Genomic DNA, 23636 nt, shown 5'->3' on the forward strand with positions numbered 1-23636 from the left:
TGTCATTGTGTGTTTTTGTTTTGTTGATTGGATTTTGAGTTGGATTCGTATTAAATTGGTATCGATTTGCTAAGAACTTTTAATATATCTATACCTGATAGGATTGTTTCATAAGAACCATGATAAAATGACTCCCCCACGTAGCATACTCAATCGACTCCCTGATGTGACATGTGTTAATTATAACCGTAGATCTTTACTCCTCGGGATGTACAATTACACATATTTATGGTGATGTGTTGTTGTGTATCCCGAGGAATAAAGATCTCACGTTAGGGAGTCGATTGAGAATACTACGTGGGGAGTCATTTTATCAAGACTCTTTTCATAAATGTTTAACGAATATGTCTCATTCAATAATTTCTTAATACTTGGGTTGGCTTTGGACTAGAGATACCTTTATTCCAACCATGTAACAAAATTCTCCAAATTTCATCAAAAAAATTAGTAAAATTTCACAAATAAGAGATTAACTATTAAATCATTGATTCGATGATTTATCAATTAATCGTCAAACATGGTAACATATTTTTTTTATCCATTAACTTCAAAATTTTGTCTTCTTTATTCTTGAAATCTCAAGTACAAGATAAAACTTTGAGGGAGGTTGAAGAGAAATCATCATTTGTACAATAATCCCAGAAATTTTCCCAATTTTTTTAAATTTTTTCAAGATTAACTGAAATGTAACCCTGCCAAATAAATGCCTAATCCGACCTTGGCAGCAATGCTGGTCACCTTTGGGCACACAAACCATCTATTGGTCCACATATACGACTATTAACTATTAGTGATGGAGTCTAATGGATTAATTCTCCATTTCTCCCCTAACCTACCCACTTATTTGTCCCATTGACTTTGAATCTTGACTCTTGACCAAACACAATTCTAATTCAAGTCCTTCACATTGTGGGATCATGGGTCGGGTAAATATTTGGTGCGGATCACTTTTAGGTCCACTAAATGATTGAATTCAACTGTTAGATATCACCAATCATGATGATTTTTGTGATGTTGGTACCTTGAATCCTGTTGGTGGTAGAGTTTTGTATTAGTAGAAGGAATTGTACACCAATTTCATTACTGTCCTGTTCTAGGATTAACTTTGTCTAACGATGTATATATATACATCATAGCAAAGTTGTTTTAGAATTTGAATGAGAGATTATTGTGATTTGTGGAGTCTGATAGTACTGGTCAATAAAGAGGTATTGTAAAACAAATCAAGAAATTCTTTAAAGGGTATTTTCATAATTTTACTAAAATTATGTAAAACCCTAGTTAAGTTTCCTGGAGTATTTTATATTTTATATTTTTGGTGAAAGAGTGTAATTTGTAATTACAAGTTTTCTCTTCATAAAAGAATCGGTGTGATCCGTACAGGTACCTCAATCTTGAGGAAATCACGTAAAATCTATGTTTCTTTGTGTGATTCCATCTTGTTTTGTGATTGTTTTTCGATTCGTTTTCTTGATTCGATTGCACTTATTTTCTTAACAAGATTTCTATATTTTCTGAGATGAAACATAATTAAGAGATTGTAACCTTGGTTTTCATATAAATTGTCAAAGGATCTTCTCAATGCCCGCAAAGCTTGGTAATCTTGTCAAACCACAAAAATTTTGTGTCATATTCTTTCTTTATATCTTATTTGCATTTATACTTTTGTTTGTTAGTGATGTTTTTAGGTGGTCCTGTTCGAAAATTCAAACCATCAAAGGTGGGTCCATCCATTATGCCACATTGATCACCACCAATTGCATATGATTGATGAGTCACATCAGATGGACCAAATGTATAGTGTATAAAGGAGGGCATCATCCACAATGCTCCAAGGAAGTAAAGAAATTTTATCCACACACACACACACACAAAAATACTTCAAGTTCCCAAGACTTTTCAAAAGGGAGAGAAGAGAGGGAGAGACCCAAGACTTGAACATGGATAGATTATGATGATGAAGTAAAATAAGGGTGTCTTCTCAAATGGTGTATGTTAATCTAACATACTTTAAATAATAATAAAAGAAAAAAACAACTAGATTTTGGAGCAAAGTAGGATTCTTTGGTTTTAATACTAATTTGAAGAAACCTTGAATGGTTATGAGTTATACCTCTAGAAGGGATTTACTCCAAGTCCTATACCAAAAACTGGGGACCGGGCCAGCTGAACGAATTCTCTTCCTCCACTCGTTTTTGTCTAAAGTCATGTCTTTTTTTAATTAAAGTGTGTTCTTAGTGGTTCTCACTACTTCAATTCGTGTCGTTTTTTTTATTTATTTATCATTTTCTTGCTCTTTTAGAATCTTCAACTTGTACGTTTCTTCTAACTAAGATTATTATCGACGTTCTTTTCACATGATCTAATTATCTCAAATGACTTTCCCCTAGTTTTTTCATCTATTGGAACTATTACATATTAACAAAAATTTTCATTTATAAAGGAATAATGATACCCCCCCCCCCCTCCTCTTTGACATACACCTCTGACGTGGCATGTGTTATAACTATACATTTTTCCTCGGGATACACAACTGCACAAATTTATGGGGATGTGCAGTTGTGTATCCCAAGGAAAAATCTATGGTTCTGGTACACGCCACGTCAAGGGTGTATGTCAGAGAGAAGGTGTCAGAATATCATGACTCTTTATAAATTTATCTTTCTACACATTCATCTCATCATCCTCATCTCTGATATGATCCTCAAGGAATATGATGTTTCTTGATCATCCAACATTCAACTCTATAAAGAATAGTTAGTCATGCTTGAACGAGAGTATTAATAGGATGAGTTACCTCCAGGGAAGTCCTCTTGTTGCACCCTTCCCTCTTTAGGTTGAATTAATTTATTTTAATTTTCAAAATGTAAATAAATAATTTAGATAATGGAGTTATGTTTGTGAAATCAAGGAGATATTTTTGAATTAAATACACATTAAAGGTTGAGAACAATTTCATGGTTTTTCATTGAAATCAAATCCAACAACAGAGCAGTCCAAACCAATGCACCCACTCACTTTATACAAAGAATCCTCAACAACTCCATTCCACACCAAATAATGACAATAAATCAAACTTCCCTCAATTTATAAAAAAAATAAAGACCCAAAAACATAAACATCCCTTTTAGAAACTACTCTGATCCTCAAAGATTGAATGAGAATCATTACAAACTAGGATATACAAAGAACAGGATGTGTTACTCTGTTGATACCCAATTTAGAGAAAATTGTTTAAAATCTCTTTTTTGATCCCAATTCAACGATGAACATTCCGAATCAAAGCTTAGACCTTTTGAAATTCTTTGTGATTTTATAGGACCCAATATACCTTTCATACTTGGAGATCTTTGTTGATAACTAAGAGGCTTACTACTAATAGAAGCGAAAGAAAGTCTATTCTTACATGGTGAACCATGATTAGAATTAGTGTCTAGGACTCCCAACCTTGGCTTTGGCGTACTAATCGATCTTGACTTTGATTTTGCAGATTCTGTCGCCGACATGTAATTTGGAAATGTAGGAGAGCTCGAGAAGTAATTGGTGTCCCCAACTGAACTCCTGTTTGGATGATCAAATGATCTCCTTGGGAGTGATATTGGGGAATTTTGTTCTTCCAACATTTCATGGTTTTGTAATTCTCCGAATCTTTCACTTTTCCTTTCTTGAGTTTTCACCCATTGTTCTAGTTCTGTTAGTCTTTGAGAATTCCTCCTCTCCTGATGAAAGATAACTCATCGATGAAATTACTTTAAATGAAGTATTTTGAAGTAAAGATAACAAATTAAGGGGAAATACCCGATTACTAAACAAGTATTCCTTTAATCGTTCTCTCTTGATCAAGGCCTCCTGTCGGCTTATCAACATAGTGTCGGTCTCTTCTTTTGATCGCAAGATGTCATCCCGCCTTTTCCGATAGTTTGTTTCTAGCTGCCCAAACAACGATTGTCAATCACAAAATTAGGATAGATTGTTGAAATTTTACACTAATATATGCATCCATTCATCTTTGAAATTTTCTAAATTTAGAGCCCAAAAATATAAGTTTCTCCTACCCTTGTTTCATCGTCTCGTGCTTCATTATTCTCGACCAATCTTACTCTCGTCTCACGAATCTGTGACTGAATCTTTACAAGGGATTGCAATCCCTTGAGGGCGGTGATTGCTTGTCGTCTCACGGCTTGGCCTCGAACCATAGCTTGAAGTCTCACTAGTCCCTTCAATGCCCGCAACGCTTTCCTTGCCTAACAAAAGTTCATGTTATAAAGAATGTATAGCCGAAAATACGCAATTAATCTGTTGGTGACCTCAATTTATTTGTGATCAAAGAAAAAATTACTCCACAAAGAATTTTTTAGTTCTTCGATGTTATGAAACATGATTAGGCTAAGTTTAAAGTTGCTCACGAGATATCCCCGGAAGGCGGTTTGAATTTTAATAGCGGCCCAATCTCGGGTTCCTTGTGATCTTGACATGCCCGTAAGACGGACTACCTCAGCTGCGGCTTGAGCGGATGCTACGGCAGCTTCGGCCGCAGCTGCCGTTGCAATGGCAACAGCCAAGGCATGCTTACTATGGTGTTCCTCTGCTTCAGTCAACGTCGTGTCATTAACAGATGCTGATGGTGCGGTAAGTGCGGGCACATGTCTCCACTTAAACCTTCCGAAAATCCATCTCCTCCTTTTCTCCTGAGAATTAAGAGAAATATTTAGTATGCTAATCAACCAACTACTCCAAAAGACCGATTTATTAGAGAGCGGGAAAACTATGAATATAATAGGGTCGTGAGGCTTAACTAGGGTATGACACACTCAAGAGTGGAGGAAAATATACATTCAACACTTTCCCTAACACATAAGGGTGGAAAGAATCAAACCCGTGACCTATAAAAACATAGCGCTCTAATAACATGTTAACAAACCAACTAATAAAAAAGAACAATATATTAGAGAGGGGGAAAACTACGAATATAAGAGGGTCATAGGGCTTAAATGGGGAATGACACACCCCAGATTAGAACAAAATTATACACTCAACACTCCATCTCACTAGTAAGGGTGTAAAGATTCAAACCCGTGACCTATCTAAACCTAGCGCACTGATACCATGTTTACCAACTAACAACACTAAAAGACCAATCTTTTGGAGAGCAGAACCATGAATATAAGAGGGTCACGAGGCTTAATCAGGGTATGACACACCTAATAGTGGAGGAAAATATACACTCAACCAATACTCCAAAGGATCGATTGGTCTTTCGGAGTAGTTGGTTGGTTAACATGTAAAAGATTTCATTAGCAAAGTAATAAAAGATCAACAAATGCAATAAATTTTCTACCTTTTCGAGCTTAGGCTTTGTGTCTGAAATAAAGAGTCTCTTCACCAGATTAAACCAACTCCTCTTCTTTGCCATTGAAGAACCATTAACATCATAAAAGACTTAGAAAATGTGAAAAATTTAGGAGAGCTTACCAACCTGTAAAACAATTTATCCAGAAAAGAAACAAAAAAAAGGAATCAGAACCCGACAAGTTTTGTCTGTGGAAAACAAGCTCATTTTATTTCTTTTTCAGTAACCATTAATCAAATTCACAGAGCCTTCTAACAATTTAATTGGACCCCCCCCCCCCCCAAAAAAAAAAAAAAAAAAAGATTAGAAACCCATTTGCAGAAAAAGATGAACTTCTGATGCCCGAATTCTCGAGCATTTATCAACAGCATTCACATAGATTCATTCCTTATTACCTTACCTATATAAAGCTGTTGAGGAATGAATATCAAACCAACCCAAAGTCAAAACTAAAAACAGCTTTTAAGATCTTAATTCAATAATTTATCTTCTCAACATCAACTTGTAATCACCCATCTCCGAAAACCGTATAAAGTACTGAATTAGACCAGTCTCATAACATTTTGGAGAACCCAAATACTATTTGATCAAACCCATAAACAATAGTCTCAAATTGAGATAATTCATTGTTTATAGAAACTAACTAGACCGAAAAAAGAGCGACTGCAGATCAACGATGATGAACATACCTTAATGCAAATTCACAGTAAAAAGGAGAAAGAGGAGCTCATTTTCTGAAAGATTTGAACTTAGAATTCCTTACTTTATGATCTGGAATGACACACCAAGAGTGTGTTGAAGCTATCATCAATGGATAATAATGAAAGTTGGTATCTCTATTTCTTTTAAACTTTTTTGTTTTCTTTTTAATTTTTATTTTGTGAGGAGGAACTCAATTGATCAAAATGTGGGCCTGAAAGCAAGAACTGTTTGTCATGAAAAAGCAAGACCCATTGCTTTTCAATCATTCAGCTTTGTAGGAAGAATTAATGACTTATGAGGAAGTCTGGGCCTCTCCTCTCACTTTTCTCCAACTCACATTTTCTTAACTGGCACTGAAAATTTCAAATATATGCTTGTATTCAGGAAATAATTTGATTGCATTTTGACTTTCTTTTAGGGGCTGTTAATGGATGAGTTCAGCAGACCTTAGGGATTAAAATGGGTCAGATTTTATCCAAGATCTGGATCTGATTTTTAGTGGGTTTGGCTCTTCTAGTATATCCGAATTAAAATATGGGTTAGATATGAGTTGATGTCGACCTAAGTCGAATACAGGTCAGATAAGGATCCATCCAAATGATATATTATTTTATATATTGTATGCTATATTTTTATATTTTTAAGTCAATCATTTATCAATTAATGAGTATTGGGTGTCATGGTCAAAACTTCTCTTCAAAAGGGGAGAGGTCTTGAGTTCAAATCACATTTTCTAATAAATTACTTTGAAATGATTTGAAATTATCTAACCGACCGACCAGAATCAATTAATTCAGTCAGATCAGATTCAAATATGGGTTTAATGAAAATAAAAAAATAAATAAAAAAGATAAAAAAGGGTAGACACATATCCAACCTGAACCCAGCCCGTTTTATGCCCTAGCATACCTAAATGAGCAGGATTTTTGGCCTGACCCATTTAATTGTCTAGATGAGTCAGACTTGACAAAGAAAATTAACTTTATATATTGAGAATTCTTGGATGAATATTACATAAACCCTAATAAAATATTTATAAGCATAACATCAACTACTGTATATGAAAACTAACCTAATATAAATATTCTAAAATATCCTAATTGATATATTCTAAATATCAATGAGTATTTTAAAATAAGTCGTGTTGGAGAAACATTGAAATTTACATCAATTCTAACATTCTAATGTGGTGGTGCGCACATAACCATAGACGTTTTTCATTCGTATCTATGAAAAGCATCTATGGTTATGTGTGAACCACCACATCAGAATGTCAAAATCAATTTACATTTTAAAGTTACTTCAGCATTATCATTCAGAAATATCCTCCATCACAACCTTCCATTTATGATGAGATACACTAACAATGATATAGTGTATCTCATGCGTCTTAATATAATGCATCTTATTCTCTAACACCTAATTCATGTTTAGGGTCTGACTTGGATTTGGATGTGAGGTATGTCGGGCATCCTGATAACAGATATTACAATTTTTTTATTATGATATATTATAGGTATAATTATAATCAACAAAAGAAAATTTATGGGCCATTACAGGTTGTAAGTACACCCGAGTATTGTGGGATTAGGCTTGGCTTGGACATAGGTGAATTTTTATTTGCTCTTGTTGAGTGTTTATCTTCCTCCACTCTCGAATGTATTATACCCCAACTAAGCCTCATGACTCTCTTATATTCATAGTTTTCCCCCTTCTATGACAGATTAATCTTTTGGAGTAGTTGGTTGGTTAATATGGTATTAAAGCGTTAGGTTCAGATGGGTCGCAAGATCGATTTTTTCCACCCTCATGAGTGAGTGAGAGTTTTGAGTATATATTTTCCTCCACTCTCGGGTGTGTAATACCCCCAATTAAGCCCTGTGACCTTCTTATATTCATAATTCTCCCCCTTTCCACTCTCGATTAGCATTGGGATGCTTGGGCCGCAGCCCATTAACAATCTTTGGTCAGGAGTGATGTTTTGAGACTTCATGGGTTACAAAAAATACTTACCCATGAAATTTTCAATTTGTGTGTGTGTGTGCGTGTGGGCCAACTTTTAGGTGTAACGTAATGATCTCTTTTAAGAAAAATATATCAAACTTTTTTGTGGGCCCTCATCTTAGATACGCATATATTTCATGTATTTAAATAAATTCTAAAACATTAGGTTGAATAGAAGATTATACTTTTCATTAGAGTCATTTTCTAACACTTTTTCTAAAAAATTTAATAGTGTCGTTTAGAGATAAGGAATGGTTGTAAGCCCTTTTTCTGTTCTTTTTTTTTTTTTTCCTCATTAAGGGTGCAATTATTAGGTTGTGGGTGGGGTTCTCTTGACTCAAGAAATATGACTTAAAAATTGCACACCATCACAACCTTGTAAGCACAACATCCAACGATTGAAATTTTATATGTATCTTGATAATACATATCCCGATGAAACTTATTTCGAGGATAATTTCCAACTATTGGTTTTGTGCTCACACAGTCAAGATCGTGTTATATAATGACTTTTAATAACCAATTTGTATCCACATAAATACATATTCTAGTTTTGGAAGAACAACATATATTCATTGGTTTCGTTTCATTTTCTTCTTCTATTCCTTCTTATTTTATTAAAAATAATAATTCTATCGATTTAATTTTGTACATAATTGACTGAGAATTAGGAACAAAAATCTTTGTCGAGCTCACTATGATCTTGAGACTTCTTGAGATTCGAATTGTTGAATCCTAGAAGATGGACACTTAAATATCATTGACACCAAGTGAATTCTACCTTTAGGACTAGAGCAGAATGCATGAATTAGTTCACTAAGAAATTGTCCACTTTTCTTATTAAGATTGAGAAACAATTTCCTTATTAACTTAGTAACATTTGAAACCTTATTAAAGGTCATTTTGCATAAATGGATTACTACATCAGCAATAACTCTAATCCAACACCACAGCCCCCTAAGTTTTTTTGAAAAACTTGAATCCAAAAAGAAAATTTTCAAGAAACTTTTTTTTGAGATCCAAGGTTTTGAAAATGAATGATTACCGAACTTTCACATAACTCCCAACTTAAAATTAAAATTCAACGGTGAAAACTAACTTTTTTTCTGAAATTTTTTTTTTTTTTTTAAGTTAATAGAATTTTGTCCTCTACAATCCCGAAGCATCGGATCATGTTTTTGATGCCACAAGGTGACGTGCAATCCTTATTAACTTAGTAAGGCTAGTCGAACTCATTAAGATTCACACATCTTGCTGCTATTATTAAATTGACTCTTACCATTATGGTCTTATGTTTTGTGGAGCTTGATGGTACTAGTATCATCATTTAACACAATGAAAAAAATATTCAAGGGTTTTTACGTAATTTTATTAGTATCATGTAAAATCCTAGTTAGATTTTCGTGAGGGAATAACTGAGATTTTTCACTTCATAGTGGAATCCGTGCGATCTGTGGATGTACCTTAATCCTTAGGGGTCACGTAAAATCTTTGTGTTTTATGTGTGATTGCATCTTGATTTAATATTTTCTTTATTATTCTTGAATTGATTTCTCTCTATTGGGGAATATCAAATTAATACAACGTGCAAGAAAGAATATTAGGGTTGGGGAAGAGCGAAGATTTTGACAATTTAAATGTTGACTTGAGGAATGTACATATTTCTTGAAAATAGCAAGGAAATGAAAATATTTTTGCGAGTCGTGCTAGAGTGACCTTAGCGGAGGACACACGGGAGAACACCTTTACTTGATGGCGCTCGCATGTTCGTAGATGCGTTTTACTCGTATCTTTGAGAAAACACATTTACAGGCATGCGCACGCCACCACATTAAAATGTTCCCCATTGAGGTCACTCCAGCATTAATCTAATCTTTATTACGTACATCAGCAAAAAATGAGAATATTGTCAGCAAAGAAATAGATGTAGAATGTCTACCTACTATGATGTTGTAGATATTTCGCAGAAAATAATTGTGCGCCCAAATAGAGGTTGAGTAGGGTTAAAAGAATTACCATTAATAAGGCCGACTTAAAGAATATACAATCATGATTCAAGAAATTCGCCAATTGAAGAAGAATAAGCATAGTAGGATGCATTTAATGAAGTCTCATTTAAATTTATCACCCATTCTTGTGAATATCTAACTTATTGTGGCAATTAGAACTCTAGATATCATTTTAGGGATCCTTCGCGTCCTACATGATCCAAGAAAATGTGACTTGTGGGTGTAGAGGCTACTTCGGGAATCAATTTCCCTTCTAATAGAATGATTTTGCCATATCCAGAATGAAAGAAAAAAAGAAAAGGGAACAGGTTGGCTAGGTTCACAAGTTTCTCCCATAAACATATGGTACAAATTAGGGTGAATTGTCGTATTTGGGGATTGAATGACCAACACATGAGAGCACACATTGGATGAGGTAACTTCAATTCGGACATAAACTGAGTCAGGATCATTCAATCATTGTCGCATCAATGAGGGATAAAGAACAAAAGAGATGTAAGGAAAAAGAAAAGAAGATGACTTGAAGGAAGAATTATGTTCTATTAACTAGTTATCCTCTTTTATACATTTTTAGTTATAAAAGTGTGGGATGATGTGAAAGGGCAATAATAATATTAATTTTTAATAATTAATCTTTTTCGCATTCATGTGTATTGAGATCTACCAATGCACGTCTCATATCAACTTAAGCACCAAAGCGTGATGCATCCTCGTTGGTCCTATTACATCATGGTAGGGTTAGCTTATATTGACATCTAAGGGTTTGACATGCAAGTACCGATGTGCTCCAAGAGGAAATTTCCATGAGGAACTCTACCAATTTTATTTTTTTTAAATCACTAATAATTAAGATAACATCTACTCAATATGGTTTTAAAACTCATCCAATTCATCCCAATCTTAGAGGCTGTCAGACGAGATAGCGAGTCAGAACCATCCATTACGTTGACAATGTTTTGAAAATATTGTCCAAGTTAATAAAAATTTGACCGAATCGATTGAATTTTGTGTCCTGGAGGTAAAATAATTAATTTTGTAATGATTTAAATATTTGTTACCAATGACAAATAAGATTTTACGACTGAGCATCTACTAACTTATAACAAGAAAATTTTCAAATATCTCAATATATTGATAAATAATTTTGAAACAATTTAAAAATGATTTGACTCATATGAAATGATTCGGATGAGTCAACTTGGTATTTGTGGGATTAGAGTTTAATGATGAGTTCACAAAATTACTGGATGGCAACACAATAATTAGAAACAAAACAAGAGACTTAAATTAACTGTTGATCCAATAATTGGAGGATTTCCGACCGATAATGACCCAGTCTCCCAATAAAATCAAACTCAATGCAAAAAATGTAACTGATCATATCCGAACCCATCAAACTCTTATCGGGTCGGTTCCAAATCACACTTGATTCGATTCCATCTCAAAAAACTTGAGAAATCCAAAATCCAAACTCTCTCCATACCCTAGATCAGATTTCAAATTTTATCCGATCCATTGGCATCTAACCATTACCACTTGGGCTCTATTTCCTTTCACAATCAGAGGCGAGCCAAGATTTTTGTTCAGTTGGGGCTAATTGCTAATGATGGTCGGCCAATAAACTTGATTTCCTTCTATGCATATATTAGGTCCATCATTAACCTAGTAATATTTTAAAACATACTAAGTGTCGTTGAGCTCACCTTGAAAAAAAATTCAATAAAGACTTATATTTCACCGTTGAATTTTGTAAGAGATGCATCATATTATGATGTATGAGATACATTGTATCATTGTCAATGTATCTCATAATAAAAGGAAGGTTAAGTTTTTTCGAAAAACTCAGACCCTAAAAGAAAATTTTCAAAAAACTTTTTTTTCGATCTTGATCCAAGGTTTCGAAAATGAATGGCCACAGAACTTTCACATAACTCCCAAATTTAAAATTAAAATTCAACGAACAAGTCCACTATTACTTCATATTCTAGGTAAGTTTTTTTTTTTTATTATTCGCTTATTTGTCACCTTAGTCTTCATGGCGAAAATGCTTATATTCTTTTCGTGGAAATGTTTTCCTTTCATTAATATCATTTGTTAATTTTAGCATTGTAATCATTGTAGGGTCTATCAAGGGAGAAGTCCGTTTTTTTATACATTTGCTAGCGGAATTATGCAATTTTTTACCTCATAATTGTCATGTTTAGGTCGATTTACGGTGGAAGAAGTTTATTTTTTATTAGTAGGGTTAGGGAAGTATTTATTTATTTTTCTTTTTTGATAACTTCACGATCATCATGCTAAAATTGATTTTGTATGACTTACGATAATAATGAGATAAATTCCTTTTTTTTTTTTAGTAAATATTTAAACTTTTTTTTTTTTTGGTAATAGCTTCATAATTTCATCCTTAAATTGATTTGTGCAATGGGTTCATGATGGTTTGAATTTTGTGATTAGGAATTTGTGGGAATTGGGGGATTGTTTTGTATAATGATGCGTTTTATTTTACTTGATGAAAATGCATATTTTGAGTGATGACTATTTAGGAAAAATCAAAAATTTTATACATGTGCCTGTTTCGTTAAACTAAAAATCAGATGAATATGTAATTCTTCACATATGAAAATTGTGCGTGCATCATTATTTTGTTAATTTCCAATTTAGTAATTCGTCATGCATTTATGATTTTCTAATTCGAGAACTAATATTTGCAAATTGCTATTTTGAAAAAATTCACATCCATCAATTTCTAATTTTGGATTTTTTTGTAATTTTTCAATTTAGGAGTTTCGCATTTTTCTATCTAGAAATTCCATGTTGATTTTATGAATTCCTAATTTTAAATTTTCAGAAGTTACCAGTAATTTCCCATTTTTTATTTTCTAATTTAGAAAAAAATTTCAAATTTCTATTTTATCTGATTTAGAAAGTATTTGCATATGTGAATTTTTTATTGAAAAATATTGTCATGTGAATTTTAGAGCATGATGTATGATTTGGGTTCTTTCAAAGTTTTCCCTTTTTTGCGAAATTCGAAGAATCATGCAATATTTGGAGGAATTTTAGCCATAAGATTCGTTTAGTAAATTTGATCTAAATTGATGATGATTGGACCCTAGTTTGACTGTAGTCTTTTCTCATTTACTATAGGATAGTCTTAGATCGCAATAGAGACTGATCACCTCGATCGGACAGATTCGGTGCCTAACACCTTCTAAAACTCGTAATCTGACCCCTTATCCATTTCTCTTACTCGTGGCCGCGATCCATATTTGGAGTTATTTATGATTCCTAAATCTAAACTAAGTGACCACTCTCAATTCTTAGAAAATTCCTCATTTACCAATTAGATTTCTCTTCACTATTTAATGAAAAAGAGTCAAGGCAATTTCAACTTGCCAACCCCAATTGGTCAGGCTTGACTCTCGTAATAAGCAAAGACTTTCCAACCCCAAACGATCGGACTTGACTTAAGCAATGAGCCAAGACTTGCCAATCCCAAACGGTTGAACTTGACTCCCACAATAAAGCAAAACTTACCAATCCCAAATAGTCAAGGCTTGACTCCCGCAATGAATTAAGAGTTTCCAAACCAAACGGTCAAACTTGGCTCCCTCAATAAGTCAAGATTTGCCAACCCCAAATGGTTAGGCTTGGTTGCCGTAATGAGCTAAGGCTTTCCCAACCCACAAACGGTCGGGCTTGGCTTTCGTAATGAGCCAAGGCTTACCAACCTTAAACAATTGAACTTGACTCTCGCAATGAGCCAAAGCTTGCCAATCCCAAATGATTGAGACTTGGTTCTCGCAATGAGCCAAGACTTTCCAACTTTAATCGGTCGAGGCTATGCACTAAGTGGTCCTGTACGACTAACTTAGGATGTGGATCATACTTCCCATATGAGTCGAGTGCGACGCTAAATTTCTTTACAATCTACATCTCTTTAAGCAATAGAAATAACAACAATTACACAAAAAACAATGTATTCTCAATCTGGTATTATTAATTTGTGTCTTTTCCTAAAATATTGTAGTTCAATTGAATCCAATTTATAAATTGATTTCCTAAGTCAAACCCACTCGACTCATTAATTTGAGGTCAATAAGTCGAGGTCAGTTGCCCATTAGCAAATTAACCCTCCTAATTGGACCCCTACTTATACCATATGACTTGGTAAGTTGGAATCGAGTTAAACCCTCAAACAATCTCAAAATTTTAAGCAATTGGGTTCTTATTTATTTCATTTAACTCGATGAGTCTAACCCACAAAAAATGATGTACAAGTATGCATCCAAACTAATAATTAATTTTTATTTACCTTCTAAGAAATGTATGTGTAAAGGAATACTTGATATTACCACATTGTTGGGTATACCTATAATCGAGCCTTACATAGGTCTAACCATATAAAAAGTGGTATGGCGAAGTCTATGATGTACTCTTATCATATTCTCCTGTAGTGTACCATTATAGTAGAGAAGACCTTCCTATCAATTGGTATAATTTTAAAGTTGTAAAATACATAATAATTGATATGCTCGTCAAGTCATGATTTCAATTCAATTCCGAATTGAATTTGGGTAAGGCCTTTATTTGGCTTAACTGAATTTATTGCCCTTACTTGGCTCGACCTAAAAACAATTTGATTCGAATGAGTTTAAATTAATTTGGTGGGGTTTGAGAGAGTACCTAGTCTATTGCATACCATGCAAGCAAAAGTACGTCAAGATGCAATTTTGCAGTATTATTGAGCATGATGTAGCCAGCATGTATATCTATGCTTATCACTAAAGATCTTGAGATATCGTTGCTCTATAATTGCCCCATAATTGGAAGCCATTAATGTTATGTGAACTTGGTTGTAGCCATTTTGATCCGGAGGTATCCACCTCTTACATTCAATAATGCAATGGCTAGGTTCTGTGTGAAATACAACTTCATCATAACCACCTTTTTTGTCTTCATGTGGTAGAGCATACACTCCTGACATGTGCAACACATGGATTTATCACCACCTAGGGGTTGACTAAACCTATGCTAGCCAAACTATAAACTAATGACTCTAGCTTTAGTTGAGGATTAAAATGGATGCTAGTTGATCACCCATATAATCTCTCGTACGTTAGAGCCGCACACATACCTGACAATTTCCTTTTCATCTTCTTCATAGGAAATCTTCCAGTAACACATTCACGATGACCTTATCTGTAGGATGTCTTATTCACCTTCTTCACCATATGTTCACACATTTGCACATCACACCTTGGTCAAGGGATCTAATTCACGTGTTACGATTATTTCTTGATAAAATTGGATCAGGAATTTCGTACATGCTTACCCTAAAACGACAAAGAGTTGATTTAGGGGACAACCACTACTTCTTATTAAGATTCCAACCATTCCACGCATGGTTTCTCGTAGTTTCCTGTTCGATTCCCACGGACGACGCCAAATTGTAGATACAAAAAACTTGTACTACCTCGAAATCTGTGACGATGACTTACGATCTCTTTTCCTCGTGTCCCTAGGTATGCCTGTAAAATACGTTTCCGACGCTCAAGTCAAACCTTAGTGCAAAAATAATATAAAATTTTAAAATAAAAAAACTTTCTCCTTTTAGTATCTCTGTCCATCTATTTATAGATATGAAACCCTAGGATCCTATTACCGATTTTACCTTTATCCAATTTAGTAGGAGATCTTAATTGGTGATTTTGAAACATATCTAGTCAATATCTCATCTTCATATATTCTTTCTTCCTTGAGACTTTTCTTATCAAGATTTTAACAATTTTTTATCTAATTCTTGATTTTTTTAGAGATTTGGACTTATGGCTCTACCATGCGTCATTGACTCAATATTTCCCCGATCAACCGAGACTCAAATCCATAGTTGATTTGTGACTGAGCCACCAAACTTACCCTTGGACAAGTTGACTCGGATCTCCGTACTTAACTTGAATCTCTGGATGCCACATGTCACGCCTTGGTACCTAACGAAAAATATCCTTTACATTAACTAAACCTCACTTTATTAAATTTGTTATTTAGCAAACCTTAGAGTGGGGGATTCACATCATTAAATTCAAATTGATGCCATTAATTTATTACTTAACATATCTTAGAGTGGATCCTAACCGTGTCAATTTATGGTATCCAAAAACATGATTTAATGCCACAACTTTATAAAGGATAAAATTTTAAGAACTTTGACAAAAAAAATTTGAAAAAAAAAAAAAAATTCACCATTGAATTTTAGTTTCAAATTTGAGAACTTGGTACTCATCCATTTTACATCTAAGTGTTTCTATGAAGTCTAGAAGAATGTGATATTGGATGGCCAATTTGATATTCTATATTGACCCAACGACCCTTAATAAGATTTGAGTAACAAACTTAATAAAGTAGGAGAGATTTGTTAATAAAATTATAAAAGACCATGTAGCGCCGGACACGTGTAGGTTAAATAACCTGTAAAACAAAACAAAACAAATCGAGGTGTTTTGAGCTTTGATTATAAAGCATAGATTTGACAGCTCGTCAAACCTCTTTTTCGTTGAACCAACCACACCACATTGCGGAAATTTCCTTTTTTTTACTTTTTCCTTTTGCCCCTTTAAATTATGTCAGGCAGATGAGAGACTTTCTCAGTTTATATAAATATTTACATGCAAAAATTACTTTAAAAACCCCAATAGAGGGAATTCTTCCTAAACACTGCCTAACTTATCAATAATTACTTGATGGTCCATCTAGTAAATTTTGTCTTTCTCAATACCCCTCACCCTCCTTTAATTTTGTGAGATTGATGATTCAAATAATTGAGATCAACCTTTGATCCAATCATCGAGATCAACCTTTGCGATCAATATTCCAATTGTCAATCTCGACAATTTGAATAGTCAATCTTGATAATTTGAGTTCATCATTTTATAGGGGACAAACAAGTATGAATAAAGAAAGATTTTACTAAGGGGTTGTTAAGAGGAAAATGCTCAAATGACATAGGGTCTTTACTGTGATTCTCACAAATCTGACGTGGGATAAGCATATAACCATAGATGTGTTTCCTCGCGATACGAGAAAAAAAAAATCATCTATGGTTATGTATGCATGTCCACGTCAAAATTGTGAGAATCACAATAAATTCAGTGCAAACCCAGCATGACTCTTGTTAAGATATCGCCCAAAACTTAGGGTACATTTAGAAAAATGTCCCTACTATAATATTTATTAAGTAATTTTGCTTGTTACAATCGACACTCTATATATCCTTGATTCACATTTTCCTTTTTCTTCTGAAAGCTCAATAATTTATTTAAAAAAATTAATAACCCTTTTATACAAAATACCCTTAATTAAATGAAGTTTAGCTTAATTGGTATAGTCCATGGGTAATGACACCACACTCTTGAGTTTGATTATGTCATCATCAAGTTATTATTATTATTAGAAATCGACGTATCGAACTCATTAAAGCTCCCAACTAATCCGTAGACACACACTAAAACTTTTTTGGGATAAATCACCAAAGATGACTCCTAAGCATGATTTTAAATCTCATCCGAGACTGAGATGACTCACCTGAGTCATCTCAATCTCGTTTAGCAATGATACAGATATACACAACATCTCAATATTCACATCATCTCGCGAGATAAACGAGATGTCTCGGATAATATTTTGAAATTTTCGTCTGAGTCAATAAAACTTGATCAAGTCAACTATGATTTTTTAATTTTTAATTTTTAATTTTTAATTTTTTAAATTTAAATATTTATTATATTAAGTTTTGATGACGGTTTGTTAAAAAACCGTCATCTTATATCTTTAGGAAAAGATGTCGTCCTTAAATATGTTGATTTTTTTCTCTAAAAAAAATGTTATTAAAGTCAAAAGATGACAGTTTTTAACTGCATCTTATACCAATTTTGTTTTTATTTCCAATTTTGATTTAGTAACTTAAGTTTCTAAAAAGCATTTAAATTTTTTTTTCAAAGTCTCATTGTTAAATCATCAACGAAACAGTAACGACAAACATAATCTTGCATTTTGTAAGGAAGTAAAATTTGTTGATGCTTTAATGGTGAAATTCTATATATAAAAAAAATTCAAATTGTATTTTTTTTTTAAATTATATTTTTAAGGGCATTTTGAAAAATTAAAAATATTACCATTATTACAAGAAAAAAAAAAACATTGACTTTCAGCCAAGGGTAAACATAATATTGCATTCTACAGGGAGGTAAAAATAATATCACAAATTTCATAGGGGGTATTAGTAAGTTATCCTATTTACTCTGTCGTATATAGACACCAATCCCAATTCATGTTGTCGAAGGAAATGTATATCGCCAAGACACATTTTTATAAAGATAAGGATATCGACGAAATTAACGGACTGATCCTATTAAATCTCGTACCTGGCGTTATAACTGTCCAATTAAAGAAGCAATTCAGTCAGATTTAGAAAGACACGTATTTTTTATGTAGAATGTTCGATTTTCCTCGAGATTTGTACCGTTCTAATTTCTCGGAATATCTAATGGTCTCGGATAAGAATTGTACACCTTAGTTGACTATTTCTTTGCTTATAAATAGATGGAAACCTACGACTCACTCGTTCGTAAACAGCTCTCTCGCTTAACTTTTTTTCTCAAAAAAAAAAAAAAAAAAATTCCTTTTTTTGCAGTAAATCTAATCGATCGAAGCTAAGTTCTGATCGAATATCTCAAAACACCAAATCTCTCTGGATTTGGTGTGGAAGCAAGAGATATCTTTTCTTGTGAGTTTGGTTTTGATCTTTGAGTGAGTTTTGAATCTGAAACTTGCGTTTTCTTTTTTGGGAATTAAAAAAGAAAAAGCCCATTTTTGTTCTTGTTTTTTGGGTGTTTTTTTTATTGCGAGAGATGACTGATTGGAGAAGAAATCATAGTGAGAATTATCATCAAGAAGTTCAAAGGACACCAATGAGATCGCAGAACAGAAAACCGCCTTCTGGTACTTTTAATTTCCTGATTCAGATTAATTACTTTGATTTGATGAATTCGTTGAGAAATTAGTTTTTGTTTATGGGTTTTTGGTTTAATTTAGTGGGTTTTTGTAGATTAAAAGATGGATGTGTTTTTGTTTGAAAATTTGAGGATTTGATGTTTTAGGGTTTTAATTTCCTCAATAGGTTAATTTTTGTTCAAATATTAGAGTAAGTATCCGTTAGAAGATTGAATGAATTTTTTATGTAGGGTTTATGATTCACCTTTTGTGGTTATATTTAATCTCATAGTATTTTTTTGTTTTCCTAACGGGCCCGTTTATATTGCTAGAAATCAAAATTCAAAATTCTATTTTTATATTTGTCTGTCTTTGATTGTATGAACTATGGGTTTGTATTCAAGGATTCTGGATATGTGGTCACAATTATGTATTTAACCTCATGTACTCATGTTTTTTTTATATATAATATAAATCAGTTTTTTTTTTTTTTTTCTTTTTTAATGATTGTGTTTGATTTGTTATGTTTATCCGTTTGAGGAAGAGAGAATGGATTTAATCTAGAGTTTAAAATAATAATAATAATAATAGAAATTGGTTTTTGATGATTGTGTTTGAATTGTGATGTTTCTCTGTTTATTTGTTTGAAGAAGAGATAATGGGTTTGTTTAATTTTTATGGGGTTGTGTACTTTTGTTTTTTCTTTCTCCCGATAGAAATTGGGTTTTTATGATTTTGTTCGAATTGTAATGTTTCTTTGTTTATTTGTTGGAAGGAGATATTGGCATTGATTGAGGGTTTAACATTGAAATAATTGTTATTATGTTTTCAGGGTTTTGGCAACCAACGGTGCCTTCGTGGGAGAAGAGGTTTTGCACTACGGTGGGTACAATTCCATGGGGGAGACTCTTGGAAGCCAAGAAGGTAATGTCCTACTACAAGAACGTAATTCAGTGGAACGATTCAGCCGGTGAAGAGGCATTTCACAATGCCAAAGCCCGATTTTGGGCGAAGATCAATGGGCTTCCATGTGACATCACTCTTCCCGATCCTGACATATACATCGATGAAATCGATTGGAACTCTAACATTGATCCCGAGCTAATATTGGATTTAGATCGAGAACCCGTGGCTCCGGTTGAGGGGGAAAAAGATGGGGTGGTTGTCGGGCTTCTCAGTGATTCTCTCTTATCTGATAATGTACCCATTCAATGCTCTGGATGGGGTGACGCCGAAGAAGATCCGGCTAAGACGGAGTATAGGCCTTGTGTGAGAAATTGTGATAATCCATGGGAGTCCGGTTACGTTGAGGCGAATGGAAATGTGATGGACCAAACATGGGGAAATGGTAATGAAGGTAACCCTTGGGAGGCGAATCGAACATGGAAGGACAATACATGGGTTGATTGCGGGGATAATTCGTGGGGTTGGAATGGTTGGGAGAACAGCGTTAATGAATCGGATAATTGGAAAAATGGAAGGGCGAGCGGAAATTGGGGAACGTGGACTGGATCTCATAGGAAGCAAGAAAGCACGGGTCATTACTTGTCAAGATATAAAACATCAAGGTTTCAAGGTGATGACTATCAAACAGATTACGGGTGGAGGAATGGACGAGGGAAGAAGAGGACAAATTTTGCTTACGAGCACCCAAGGATGGATAAAAAGCCTTTGGCACCACGGCAATGGAACTCGATAAATTCGTGCGGACCAATTAGTCATCATGGATCAGGTGAAGCGGGCAATCCATGGGGTTGGGAGAAGCAGGTTTCTTAGATGCCAAACAAGTTTTATATTGTTGATTTTATTTACGATATAAGCGATGTCAAAGGACGTGGTTTCGGTTTGCAATTAGGCTAGTACTTAAAGATTTAAACTTCTTGTATATGTTGTTTTTTATATTTTTTTGCCAAGTTTTGGGAATTGTTTGGCTTTCAATCATGAAAACTTTGTTCTTTACTTGATATTATTTAATTAAATGTCCTATGTTGTCTCTCGTGTTTCCTTCTTCATAATACGATATGAACACTTCCCGATACGTAACTATTTAAAGTGGCTTCGCTCGAGATATTCTCAAGCGAAGCTACTTTAAGGAGCTTGAACTAGAGGTCTATCTTTTTTAGTTAGCATTTCAAACTACAGAAGCACGCTTAGGTGCACAAGGGCGTCGCTCACACCTACGGGCATTGACACATACAGTCATACCCACTCAACAAATTAACCTTGCAAGTGTAGGAAGAACAGAGAGAGAATTGTTGATTGATGTTGGATGTAAGGTGGGATTGAAGGGATGTTAAAGTTTAGGGGTGGGTAGGTGAGCTGACCAACCTGACTTTCTATCTAAGCTAAGTTAATGGTGGTTCGAGTAGTATTGCAAAGCGAATACTCATCAAATTGAGTTTCGGGGAATGCATGATGTAAAAAAGACAAAAATGCCGTTCTTGTAAGATTACTGCGCTCAACATTGGTTTGATGTGCAGTGTGCAGATAATCATAGATCTTTTTTTCCTTGAGATACAAGTAAAAAAAAAAACTTATGGTTATAAATAGATGCACACTGCCACGTCGTAGGAAGTCAGTTTAGGATTGATTTTCCTTGTAATATAAAAAGAACAATGCTAAAATGACTTCCTCCGACACTGCGTTGGAGACTCAGCTAATGTGGAGGTGTGCTCTGGACCATAGATGCTTTTTTCAGTTTCGGATTGATTTTCCTTGTAATATAAAAAGAACAATGCTAAAATGACTTCCTACGACACTGCGTTGGAGACTCAGCTAATGTGGAAGTGTGCTCTGGACCATAGATGCTTTTTTAACTCCTATCTCGAGGATATGGAAAATCTATGATCATGGATTTGATGAGAGACCCATCTAAGAAAAAAAAAAAACAGGTGAAGAAGAAATATCTTTTACCTTTCTTTTGTGGGCAATAATGGCTGCACTCAGTGAATGTTCATGAAGGCTGCTGGGTGCATGGGGAGCTGTTTGGGTGGACCTGCTTGATTTGAATGTGATAAAGTTGCATGGGCCCACTGTTGTTTTACTGTCTTGGCTTACTCCAAACTTTGCATTTCCTGTCTTTTGCTGTTGTTTTCGATTTCAGTGCTTGATAGTCCCTTCATATAGTCATTGTAAGACTTTGTAATTGCTTGGTTGTGCATTATGAATGTAAAAGATCATAAAAAACAATATTGAACATTTTGTAAACTCACCAGAAATTCAGAAAACTATCTCAAAGTAAATCTCTTTTGATCTTGACTCGTATATTTCTATGGGTTAAAAATCATCCATTATTTTTTTATCTCATTATTTTGTGTGTTTATAGTTGCAATTTCAGAGGTCATTGCTAGATTACCACAAATCCAAAGCAAATTACAAAAATCTATCTATTCAAATGTAAGAAAACTGACGCCATGGACAGAGCTTTAATACGATCGTCCATGGAGAGGGTTTTAGTAGGGGTGCACATGATTCAGATTGGTTCGAATTTTGATAAAATTGGAATCAAACCAAACATGATCGATTCTACAAATTTAAAATCGAACCAATCCAATTATCCTATAGAACCAACCAATCCAAACCAACTTTGGTTCGAATTTGTTCGGATCGGATCAGATCAAATCTCAGTTCTCATACTTATTATTTTCAATAGTAAAATTAAAATAGTTAAAACGTAAAATTAAAATAGTTAAAACTTAAAACTAAGCAAAATAAATATTAAACAAAGCATCACGCATAACACATAGCACACATAAACAAAACATCAACATACTTATTATTTCAAAATAAACAAACATCACACATAACACAAAAATAACAAACCCTTAGTCTGATCTTACATCAGTCTACTTATGCACCAAAAATTACTGGAATTTATTTAAAAAAATAAAATTCCATGGATATTTCAAGTGGTGGAGTGATCGATAGAGAAATTCTTATAATTCAAAGATCCGTAATTAATGAAAATGAAAAGAAAATAAATATTATAATCATATTCAAATATGAGTGTGACACAAAACACTTATAAAATGAAATAGAAAAGAAGTTAAAATTCGTTAGGAGAAAATCATTTTTTTTTAAAATCTACTGTTAAAACATATAAAAATTAGTACAAAATATATATATTATAATAGATACTTCAGAGTAGTTCGGTTCCAGAACCGAACCAAATCAATCGGATTTTTTTTTTTTACAATCCGCACCCGAATCAATCTATGCTCAATTCGAACCACTCCAATCCAAAAGGCTTCGGATTGATTCGATTCTCGAATTTACCCAATCCAGTGTGCACCCCTAGGTTTTAGTACAATCGGCCATGGAGAGGGTTGTTCGTCCCTCCAGAGAGAGAGGGAGAGAGATGAGGGTACCTAGACAATCTAAGAGTGGGAAACATTACTGCAAAATGAGGTCGTTTTACTATTTTTTACCAACATTTCCAGTGGGGGCACTAAAAATTGTCTACCCAAACACTTTCAGTTCGCAAAGTAGCATAAACCTTTGCATTTCCACGGTTTTACTAAGAATTCCAACCCTACCAAGCAGGGCCTTAATAAGATTTTAAGCCTTACTATGCGTTGATT

The 23636-nt window shown here is 33.9% G+C and overlaps 2 protein-coding genes across 3 annotated transcripts; one reads left to right on the top strand and one right to left on the bottom strand.

Annotated features, from left to right (window-relative positions):
* Window positions 1–2943: 2943 nt before the first annotated feature.
* LOC147383997 (protein IQ-DOMAIN 11-like) lies at window positions 2944–6341 on the bottom strand. Of its 2 annotated transcripts, none has more exons than XM_086426891.1 (6): window positions 6040–6341; window positions 5339–5476; window positions 4407–4688; window positions 4056–4244; window positions 3799–3930; window positions 2944–3719 (listed from the first exon to the last, which is right to left on the bottom strand). In XM_086426891.1, exons 2-6 carry the CDS (start codon window positions 5411–5413, stop codon window positions 3201–3203), a joined length of 1197 nt encoding a protein of 398 aa, XP_086283017.1. In that variant the 5' UTR covers window positions 5414–5476; window positions 6040–6341; the 3' UTR covers window positions 2944–3200. The 2 variants fall into 2 exon arrangements, with proteins under 2 accessions (XP_086283017.1, XP_086283018.1); XM_086426892.1 differs by lacking the exon at window positions 6040–6341 and adding an exon at window positions 5751–5958.
* A 12359-nt stretch (window positions 6342–18700) lies between these two features.
* On the top strand, window positions 18701–21052 carry LOC147383998 (uncharacterized). Its single transcript, XM_086426608.1, has 2 exons — window positions 18701–19065; window positions 19889–21052. The coding sequence occupies exons 1-2, from the start codon at window positions 18975–18977 to the stop codon at window positions 20830–20832; spliced, it is 1035 nt and encodes a 344-aa protein (XP_086282734.1). The 5' UTR covers window positions 18701–18974; the 3' UTR covers window positions 20833–21052.
* Window positions 21053–23636: the final 2584 nt, after the last annotated feature.

Source organism: Akebia trifoliata, chromosome 15 (assembly GCF_017979445.1).
Source record: "Akebia trifoliata isolate Shusen 1 chromosome 15, ASM1797944v1, whole genome shotgun sequence".
NCBI classification, from domain to species: domain Eukaryota; kingdom Viridiplantae; phylum Streptophyta; class Magnoliopsida; order Ranunculales; family Lardizabalaceae; genus Akebia; species Akebia trifoliata.